This window comes from Pseudopodoces humilis, chromosome 27, assembly GCF_049639895.1.
Source record: "Pseudopodoces humilis isolate 2021_Gansu_Grassland_sample_001 chromosome 27, ASM4963989v1, whole genome shotgun sequence".
In the NCBI taxonomy this organism is placed as follows: Eukaryota; Metazoa; Chordata; class Aves; order Passeriformes; family Paridae; genus Pseudopodoces; species Pseudopodoces humilis.
The window spans coordinates 5,313,063-5,323,717 of NC_142226.1; the positions used below are offsets into that span (position 1 = coordinate 5,313,063).

The 10,655-nt window shown below is 45.8% G+C and overlaps 1 protein-coding gene across 8 annotated transcripts in view; it reads left to right on the top strand.

The window, feature by feature from the left end:
- SRRM1 (serine and arginine repetitive matrix 1) overlaps positions 1-10,016 on the top strand; it is a 16,836-nt gene extending 6,820 nt beyond the window's left edge. For 2 of the 8 annotated variants that reach the window (XM_088067522.1, XM_088067528.1), the window contains 12 exons: positions 233-436; positions 953-1,057; positions 2,568-2,839; positions 2,976-3,056; positions 3,377-3,463; positions 4,070-4,214; positions 4,445-4,486; positions 6,189-6,296; positions 6,785-7,246; positions 8,029-8,206; positions 8,673-8,867; positions 9,026-10,016. In XM_088067522.1, coding sequence (XP_087923648.1) covers positions 233-436; positions 953-1,057; positions 2,568-2,839; positions 2,976-3,056; positions 3,377-3,463; positions 4,070-4,214; positions 4,445-4,486; positions 6,189-6,296; positions 6,785-7,246; positions 8,029-8,206; positions 8,673-8,867; positions 9,026-9,130 — 1,984 coding nt within the window. In that variant the 3' untranslated portion in view covers positions 9,131-10,016. The remainder of the gene's footprint in view (positions 1-232; positions 437-952; positions 1,058-2,567; positions 2,840-2,975; positions 3,057-3,376; positions 3,464-4,069; positions 4,215-4,444; positions 4,487-6,188; positions 6,297-6,784; positions 7,247-8,028; positions 8,207-8,672; positions 8,868-9,025) is intronic. The other 6 variants (XM_088067523.1, XM_088067526.1, XM_088067524.1 and 3 more) reach the window with 6 other exon arrangements.
- The last annotated feature ends 639 nt before the right edge of the window (positions 10,017-10,655 follow it).

Below are 10,655 nucleotides of genomic sequence, written 5' to 3' on the forward strand. Positions count from 1 at the left end.
TGTGACAATGTCATCTTGACTTCCAGCTGGTTGTCATCATGTAGCCTCTCTGTTACTTATTCTCCTTTTTGAATCATTGTACCACATTGTAACTCTTCTCACAGTTTTAGAGCAATTTGTCAGAGAATGGGCTGGAGAACGTTTGTAAGGGAATATCTTGGCAACTTCTAAAATGTTACTCTGCAGGCTTTAGTTTGTATGTGCTTACAAATGAAGTCCTTATTTTTAACAGTGATATCCCGAAAGCTCCTAAACCTGAACCTCCTGTACCAGAGACTAAGGAAACTTCACCAGAACGTAATTCAAAGAAGGAGAGAGAGAAGGAGAAGGAGAAGACTCGTCAGAGATCCCCAACTCGGTCCAAGTCCAGGTCAAGATCCCGATCCCGTTCTCCATCTCATTCTCGACCCAGAAGGCGCCATAGATCACGGTCAAGGTAGGGCTTCAGGTGCTGTTTGTGAAGGTTGAGAATATTTTCTGCTGAAGGTTCCACTCAATGTTCTTAGTTAGTGATGTTTTCAGAGGTGTTGAGCTGTGGATGTTTTGGGCCAAGTGAGAAAGATGCATAAATGTGTTTGGGAGTGTTTTGTTTGTATTGATTTATGAGAAGATGCTCACGGTGACCAGCACTGACTGGAGAAGGAATTGGGCTGCTTAATACTGATAATTGTGTAGCCTTTCTTTAGGACATGGGTTTGATGCTGAAAATGCTGTAAAATACTTTCTTTACTTCCTTTTTTTATTACTCTACTACTTATTCAAAAGATGTTGTTAAACTTCAAAGCCCTGATTGTGTCTGTACATTTGGCATCCTCACCTAAATACAGCATTAATACGATGGAGGAAAAGCAACTCTGCACTCAGTGCCCCGAGGATAAATCTCCTCAACTATAGAAGTTAGATAGTTGCTTTTCACTGGAATTTCTGATTGTGACAGGTCTTACTCCCCTAGAAGGCGACCCAGCCCGCGGCGCCGGCCGTCCCCGCGCAGGAGGAGCCCGCCCCGGAGAATGCCTCCCCCACCCAGGCACAGGAGGAGCAGATCCCCCGTGAGGCGGTAAGAGCCCTGCTTTTTGAGACAGCTGGAAGTGCTAAACCTGGAAAGTTAAAGGGAACTTGTAGCCATGTTAGCAAAATTCCCTCCTTCATCTCAACCTTAGCACTGGCAGGTGTGTGATGAGAGTGATGGAAAAACTGCGGTGTCACATTTCCTGAGTGTGTTGTGGGGGAACACAGTTGTAGCTGTGAAATGATTTGAGTTAGGATAGTGATGAGAATTCTGCCTTTTTGAAAAGTGGCAATTTCAGAGCTTTTTTTTCTTTTTTACTTCTTCAAATGGCTCTGGGTAGCTCCCAGCACAGACTGACATGACATCTCTTAGGGCTTTTTTGCTTAAGTCTTAGCACTTTTCTTTCCTGCCTGGGGGAAAAAAAATGAGAACAAGTAATTGAATTTTGCTTGTTGGGAATTTTAAATTATGACTTGTATTTCTATGACATAAAATTAAATTTGGACTCGAAGTATGTTTCTTCTTCATGTTCTCTTACTTAAGATCCTTCTAGATTTGCCCTTTGGTGTTGAAAGTCACATTTTTCACAGCATAAGAATTGTTCTAGAGGCAAAGCTCTTAGCTGCCTTGCAAAGTAAATTATGTGCTTTTGGCAGTGTCAAAAGAGACATTTGTCTTCATGGGGAGAGAACAGATTCTGATCCTCTTTATAGGAAGAGAATCAAAGTGATGCTTCTTGTGTACAGCAGTTGTTTTTGAGGAAGGATCACTTCTCTTCCTTTCTGTGACAAGGTGTTGACTATTTCCTGAGTTTGTCAATATGTTCATTTCACACAGTTACTGGGAAAACTGTGAAAAGTATCAAACATGTATGTTGCAAGATGTACAAGAGCTCCCTTTCAGCAAATGTTTATCTCACTCAAGGTAGGGTTTCTTTTTTCCAGGTTCTCAGGAATTCTGCAGCCAAAGGTGGATTCTGCAGGTACACAATTGCAACAGAACTTGCCACAAATTTTGCCGCAGAATTCTGAGGCCCTACCTTTTAAAATTACAAAGTAAAGATGAAAGACTAAAACATAATGATGGATAGATCGATTCTGAATTGTTAAGTTGCTAAGTTGTCCGAAATTTTCACCTCCTGGTGTAAAACATTTTAGTGTGCTCGCACACTAAACTCTTACCCAGATCTGATTTGGAGATCAAGTCACACGTGCTAACACAGACAATTCTCTTAACCACCCAGAAGTCAGAGAGCCCAACCAAAACTAATTGTTTCCAGGGGCAAAGCTTAGCTCTAGCCTGTAGATTGACAGAAAGCCAGTGAAGGTGACACTAACAATTTTTAGCTCACTATTGTAGTTTAAGAATAACTGTGAAAGATTGGTCATTATCCTCCTCTTCTCCAAACCAAGTGTCGCAGGCTGTCCACCGTGTTTGGGAAGCGCTGTTGTCTGTGGCTCAGTGTCTGTGCTTGCAAACAACTGCAGTTCTTTGTTCTTTGTGCTGAGATGTTCCCTGCTGCGGCCGGGCAGGACCTGACGTGGGCTTTGATTTGCAGGAGAAGACGCTCCTCGGCCTCGCTGTCCGGCAGCAGCTCCTCCTCATCGTCGTCGCGCTCCCGCTCTCCACCAAAGAAGCCTCCCAAGAGACCCGTGTCCAGCCCTCCCCGCAAAACGCGCCGGCTGTCGCCCTCGGCCAGTCCCCCCCGGCGCCGCCACCGGCCCTCGCCCCCCGGCAGCCCCCCGGGCAAACCGCGCCGCTCGCCCACGCCACAGCAGTCCAACCGCGCCCGCAAGAGCCGCGGCTCCGTCTCACCCAGCAGGGCTTCAGGTGAGGGGCGCCAGCAGGGCTTGGCTTCCCTCTGGGGCTTCTGCTCCTTCAAAGAGCGCGTGTGCTTTTTGTAGGGGCAGAAAAGCGTGAAGGAACAGCGTGAATTGCAGCTGAGCTATTTTGTTTTGTCTTGTAGCACCCAAACATAAGAGTACTGAGAAAAGAGAATCTCCTTCGCCAGCACCCAAGCCCAGGAAAGCAGAATTGTCGGAATCAGGTACAGCACTGGCTTCTCAGCTCTGCTCCTGGCTGGAGTTTTCAGTCAGAAATACTTGGGCAGTGAGGTGCTGAGCCCTCCTGCAAGTCTGGCATTGAAAGCGAGGGTTTTCAGAACTCTGAAGATGATCACTCCTACTGCCTCATTCTATCCAGATTGCTCAGAATAAAAGTTCAGCCAAAGTGTATTCCAGCCTTATGTTATTCTGAGATTTGAGTGGGGGAAAAGCCCGTACCTGATGGTCCATAACTTTGTTTCTGCCTGCATAAGGCAAACCTGTACCCTTGGTTTAAGTGCCCTGTCCTTGTGTGTCTTTTCAGAAGAAGACAAAGGAGGCAAAATGGCTGCAGCAGATTCTGTCCAACAGAGGCGCCAGTACAGGAGGCAAAATCAACAGTCTTCATCTGGTATGGAGCACAGAAATTCCCTAAAACTAAGTTTAGTTTACTTTTGCAGGAAGTAGCTAAGTTCAAATACAGATTAAAAGTATTTGCTCTGTGCTCTGCAGGGCTATTGTAAACTTAATTACAGATTTGCCACTCATTATGAGGCCACTCTAATTATTGCTTAGGAAGAATAAAAGTATGACTTTAAAAGGTTATTCCATCTTTTGTTAATGGGTTTGCATCTTTAAAAGTTGTGCTTTTAAACTCTTAAGATCACGCACAAATATTGTGTGCTGTGGATCACTTCGTCTGTCCTTAGTTTGGTTCTTGTATGTTTGAGATCATTCAGCTGGGTGTTTTTGCCTGCATAGCTTCACAAAGCAACTGCAGTTCACCTTTTAAATTATCTGTCTAGCCAAATTTTATGGGGATAGATCACTGCAAGTATTTTTACCCATTTCTGGTAGATATATTTATCATTTCAGTTCAACCAACACCTTTAGTTGATCTGCTTTTAAATTTTGGGTTCTCATTTTGTGGGAGGTTGGTTTGAACTGCAGCATTACCCTGTCAGTGACCAATGTCACAAGGATCATTTTCCAGAGAGTGATTATTCTACGTTTGCAGATTCTGGTTCTTCATCTTCCTCAGAGGAGGAGAGGCCCAAGAGGTCGAACGTGAAGAACGGGGAGGTGGGCAGGCGCCGCCGGCACTCGCACTCGCGCAGCCCCTCGCCTTCGCCCCGCAAGCGCCAGAAGGAATCCTCCCCTCGGTAACTGAACTTAACTCATCCCTTCCTGTTATTGAATGTTTATCTCTCTGCAACTCACACCAAAAACACATCAAGTCATGCCCACTCTGCCCGGTCTTCTTTCAAGATTTCCTTCCCATTACACTCATTTGGTAAAAATTGCTCTGACCTTTATTTGATGGTGTTCATTTTTACCTCAGATCTGTGGCAGATAGATCTGTTTTGTTTTGTTTTCCCTCCACTGCTCTCAGGATGCAGATGGAAAAGAGGTGGCAATCACCAGTGATGAAAAGGTTGGTTAGAAATTCATCTCTTACACAGGCTGTCATTTATTTTGGCGTGGATAAGCATTTGCCATCCTTTGTCCTTTAGACTTGCACACTCACAGTGAGGGAAATTCAGACTGATGTGCTCCTTCATGTGTTGGACCTGGAACCATTTCACTGGCAAAAAGAGGAGGAGCAGCACCTGCTCTGTGTCCCTCACTTCTCACCCCTCATTAATTCACATCAGCCTGTGACATCAATAACTTTGATGTTATTGCATCTCACTTATGCCTGAAAACAGCTGAGCACTTGTGTTCCTCAGGGCTCCTGACACCCAGCTTTGGGTGAGCAGTGTTGGATTCCTGCTGCCACTGACTCAAACCCTCCTGCGCAATTGCAAGGGGGTTTATTAAGCTTATTGCTTAATTAAGCAATTAAGATCTTCCGGGTCAGAGATGACAGGAATTTTCAAAACTCTCTTTCCTCAGTTCATGAGATATTTGGAATTACTAGAAGCAGACAATCAGTAAAACAGCAGTGACTTTTTTATTTGTGACACTTTTTGCTCTGTATTGAGCTAGGAGTACAGAAGGTGCAGGAAGCTTGATGGGTTTATTAATTGGATGTAATGACCCTTGAGCAGGCTGTAATTAAGCCCTAGCTAGCAGATACTCACAGCACACATCATGATTTAGGAGATAAGGACGACTCCCTCACCAGTGCAGACCTTCCTAATTATGGATCCTGTCAAACATTTCTGTGGAAAACAGGTTGGGATTCAAAGGCTTTGATCTTGTTTTGCAACACACTGAATTCACGTACTGCCTGTTGCATAAATACATGTTTATTAGGACAGTTAGTACATTTGAAGGCTGGGGGATTTCTGGATCATAAAAGAATGTTGTATTTTGGAGCAAACTCTTATCTATACAAGTGTGTCTCATTGCCTTGGAGAGCAATACCCAGCATATTTGAAATCAAATCTCACTTCATGTAAATGAGCTGTTTTGCTTTTTAATTGCTCTCATTTTTCCCTTATCCAGTCATTTTAGCTTAACTGCTTTTTTTAACAAAAGGAATATTTCACTTTACCAGTATTCTTCTCTTTTAAAATTCTATGCAAGTACGTGTTGGATTATATTTCCCCCTTCCAGAAGTCTGTCATAAGCCCTGCTAAGCAGAAAATGGCTCATTTGGTGAATGGCTTTAATCCAGAGAGCTGCAGTTTACCAACCACTTCATTTTTTTTTCACTGCATTTCAAGAAATAAATAGTTTTGGATTTCAAATGGAGCACAGTTTCACACTGTGAAGAAAATTAACTCCACCCAAGGCAAAATCAGCACATGATCCATTGCTTAATCTAACCATTTGGTCTTTCTCTGGCTGCAAGGTGGTGATGGATCAGGTTTTGCAGATGTGGAATTGTGTCCTGGCTGATGTGGTGGGCTCAGGGTCACAGTCAGACACCCGTGGTGGGCTCAGGATCAGTCAGACACCCACGGTGGGCTCAGGATCAGTCAGACACCCGTGGTGGGCTCAGGGTCACAGTCAGACATTCCTCATTTCACACTCTTCAGAAGGATTCAAGTCCATTTCTTTCCATTAGTGCTCCCAGTAGAATTCCATTTCAAGGTGCATGAAGGAGCAGATTTTGTGTAGTGAAAGCAGAGCACAAAGCAGCTCGTGGCTCAGCTGGCAGTTCCCTGATCAATCCCTGTTTTCTGCAGCAGCAGGAGGAGGAGGAGCCCCTCGCCGCCCCCCGCGCGCCGGCGCCGCTCCCCTTCCCCGGCTCCACCGCCCCGGCGTCGCCGCTCGCCGTCCCCGCCTCGCCGAAGGTACCACACTGGCCATCACCTGCCTGCCCTGGGCTTGGGGACTTGCTCTGGGCATGGGAAAAGGGCCCTGCTCCCGGTTCCTTCACTGGGGAGCTGAGGGGGATGTATTGTGCTGGTGAGGTTGGGTTTGGTGGGTGCGTGGCCTGGATGGCATCGGGTTGCTGCTGCAAATCCTGAATCGGATGGTTTGGGTTGGAGGGACCTTAAGGATCATCCAGTCCCACCCCCTGCCATGGGCAGGGACACCTTCCATGAGCCCAGGTCGCTCCAAGCCTTGTCCAGCCTGGCCTTGGACACTTCCAGGGATGGGGCAACCACAAACTTTCTGGATAACAGAGTTTTGCTTTAAACTCTTAGTACTTCTAAAGAATTCTGGTTTAAATTTTGACAAGTTTAAACAGCTTAAAGAGTCCTTTTCCCCCTCTTTGGGTGCACTGCTGACTGATTGCCGTGCCTGGGTGGCCCCTGAACATTTGTTTTCTTTGCAGGTCTCCATCACCACCCCCGCGCAGACGTTCTCCCTCTCCACGGAGATACTCCCCCCCGATCCAGAGGCGATATTCCCCATCTCCCCCTCCCAAGAGGAGAACAGCTTCTCCTCCTCCCCCTCCCAAAAGAAGGGCCTCCCCTTCCCCCCAGTCCAAGCGCAGAGTCTCCCACTCCCCACCGCCAAAACAGAGGAGCTCCCCTACTGCTAAACGGCGCTCCCCTTCCGTATCTTCCAAGCACAGGAAGGGGTCTCCTCCCAGCAGATCCAACAGGGAAACACGTTCTCCACCACAAAACAAAAGGCATTCACCTTCACCACGGCCTCGAGCTTCCCACCCCTCCTCCAGCCCTCCGCCGCCGCGCCGGGGAGCGTCGGCGTCGCCGCAGAGGAGGCAGTCACCCTCACCCAGCACCAGGCCCATCAGGAGGGTGTCCAGAACACCAGAACCCAAGAAAACAAAGTAAAAAAATCTCATTTTGTCTCCTTTGGGTTTGATATGGCGTTGTTGTTTAGTTGTAATGCAGTGAAAGTTGTTGAGGAATCATAGAATCCCAGGATGGTTTGGGTGGGAGGGGACCTTAAAGCCCATCCAGTGCCACCCCTGCCATGGTGACACCTCCCACTGTCCCAGGCTGCTCCAAGCCCCATCCAGCCTGGCCTGGGACACTTCCAGGAATCCAGGGGCAGCCACAGCTGCTCTGGGCACCCTGTGCCTGTTCCCCACCTTCACAGGGAAGTTTTTCCCAATATCCCGTCTAACCCTACCCTCTGGCAGTGGCCATTCCTTATAAACTGCTAAAATTGTAAATATTTTCATCTTTAGTGAAATGCTGAGCAGACAATGAAAAGTATGGTGCTGACTTATAAATTTTTTCAGAAAGAAAATGTAGCTGAATGGAAAGCCATGCACAATTAAATAGCATTACTGTTCTCTTGACTTTTAATGTGATTATAGCTTAGTTAAACCAGAAAGGCAGCAATCAGTTCTGAGCAGCAGCAGCAGGGTTGTTTAACAGCTTTTCAGGCTGCATTATCCCTCTGCATTGTGGATCCACTCTGCTATTGGACCGTTTTGCCTTTTTATCACATCAACAATGCAATTAATCTGTTTCATTTTTAAAATCAATTTAAATCTTCCAAGTGCAGCTTGGCCAAGTTAAAGCACAGGTGTTCATTTGTCTCTTGTGTTGACATTCCCTTGTTTTGTGTCTCACCTCTGACTGTGACTCTTGTGTTCCCCAGGGCTTCCACCCCCAGCCCCCGGCGCGTGTCCTCGTCCCGATCTGCGTCAGGGTCACCTGAGACAGCTCCCAAAAAGCACCAAGGACCTGCATCTCCTGCCCGGTCTCGCTCTCCTTCTGCAAACTGGTCACCTGCAAAAAAGGCCAAGAGCCCAACTCAGAGCCCATCACCTGCCAGGGTAATTTGTCTGCTCATAAAGCAGCTCTGCTTTGGATTCTAGGCCAGGCTCATGTCGGGAAGGCTGAGCTGCTGAGCAGCCCCAGGGTTATTCACAGTGGGGGAAAACTGCTTGGGGTCATTCTTTGTAGTTAAAAACTTCTAAAAATAATTTCTAACAAATTTTTCAAGCTTAACATCTCCAAGTGTGGAAGAAAATGGTGGTCTATAGAAAATCAGACTTGTGAGAAGAAGTCTGTCTCATTTCATGAGTGTACATGAGTTTCATGGTTTACAGAGTGAGGGGGGCTTACTTATGCTCAGTATCCTATGTGCAAACTCGGAGTATTCCCAGTGGGAAGAGAACAGATTGTTTGGTTTCTTCACCTCTTCTTCTGAGGTGTTTCCCAGGGGCAGTTCCAGTCTTTGCCAGAGAAGCTTGAGGCCTTAGAGATGAGTTGTAACATCTGTGGAATTATTTATTACAGAATTCAGATCAAGAAGGTGGTGGCAAGAAGAAGAAGAAAAAGAAGGATAAGAAGCATAAAAAGGATAAAAAGCACAAGAAACACAAAAAGCATAAGAAGGAGAAGGCAGCAGTGGCTGCAGCAGCTGCTACTGTGGCTGCACCAGACACCACCTCAGTACAGGAAGACCAGGAAGCAGAGACAGAACCCAAAAAGGTGAGAAACTTGGACTTTGTAAAGGCCCAGTGCGAGCAAACAGGGTGGGTGTGCACTAATTCCAAAGTGGGATTTGGGGTGTGGGGATTTCAGTGCTGGGAGGGCTCAGCCTGCCTGGGCCTGGGGTGTTTGAAGCAGCTCTTTGTGTTTGTTTGAAGGAGACAGAGAGTGAACCCGAGGACAACCTGGATGACCTAGAAAAGCACCTGCGGGAGAAGGCCCTGAGGTCCATGAGGAAGGCGCAGGTGTCCCCCCCCTCCTAGGCCAACCCTTTGATATAATGTACATTTTATTTGGTTTGTACTCAGAATTCAATTTCAAATTGCTAAATGTGTTTGAGCTTTAGAATATAACATTTGTTGTAATAATTGCTAGGTTGAGGTTCACCATGTACAAAGGGCATGGATTTACATTACAAAAGGTGTCCACAGTGTACTAGTGACATTCTTTCATTGACAGCATAATTTCATTTAGGGTGAGACTTCTTAGAAGCAGTAGGAATTTGTTTTGGAGGTTTGAAACATGACCGTCAGTTCCCTCGTTTCTTTGAAATCCAACAGAGCCTTGAGCAGAATTTGTGAGGGTCTCATTTGACTTCTTTTGTATCACTTACACGATGCTACTAACCTTTGTGGTTTGTAGGCTTGCCCAGGAGTAAAACCACTGCAGAATTCAAGGAAGTACATCTCTATTTTAATGCTTTCTACTGTTGCCTGTATAGTCTCCATTAAAGCCAATCAAGAATAGCAATTTAGAGTGGTACATAAATGAAAGCATGTTGTTTACCAGGACACTGTGGGTTTATATTGATGTAACATGTTGATTTGGAACACTGGAATTTCATTTGTATTTTTATGTTCTTTTTTTAAAGGGCAGTTTCCATGATCAGCAATCCCAGAAAAAAAAAAAATAATTCCTTCAGTTCCATAAATTTTGTTTGTGAGCTGTCGTTGCCCCATTCATAAATCTTGTCTCGTTACGGTTCTTCGGAATGGTCTGAGCAACTTTCAGAGCTGTGTTCTTTGAAAGTTTAGAGGAACCTGAACTTTGGATATTGTCATGTTTTCACTGTTCTTTGTTTTTGTTTTTTTAACTAAAGCTATATAAAGCTTGTGGATTAAACAAAATAAATTTCTAAATTTAAACAGATGTTGGCTATTTTTATCTGGACATTTACATTTGCTAATCAGCTTTGTTTTGTGCAGGGTTAATGACTGCTCAGAGATGAGAAAGCGTTTGATCCACTGTGCTGGCTCTGGAAAAATTGGTGCTTTTAACTGGCCTGGTGGAGCAGGATAAGCCCTTTAATTAGTGATGCTCCTGTGGAGTTCTTGCCAAGCAGGAGTCAAACAGCCTTACCTGGGCAGTGTTCTGAGAGGATGGAGAAGCTCAAACTCAGTATTTGCTGTGAGAATTGCTGGTCAGAGCAAGTAAAGTGTTTGAAGGTCCTGCAAGAAACGAACAGCAGGTTTGATTAACTTGGAGAAGGAGCTGTAGTGGTGTGAGAGCTCATCTGAGGAATCCTGGGGGGCTCCCTGCCTTTCCATAATCATGGAATCACAGAGTGGGTTGTGGTTGGAAGGGACCTTACAAGCCATCAGTTCCAACCCCCTTTTAATCACACAGGAAGCTTGCTGGGTTGCTGCTGTGGAACTCTTGTACAAACTCCAGCTGTGTTTCTGAAATCAGTTCTGAAGCCTGAGGTTCCTCCGGGAGGTGCTTTTGAATTCTGCTTGTGCTGCAGCTGCAGTAGCTGTGATGTGCACAGTGAAGTGTGGGCATTGACGA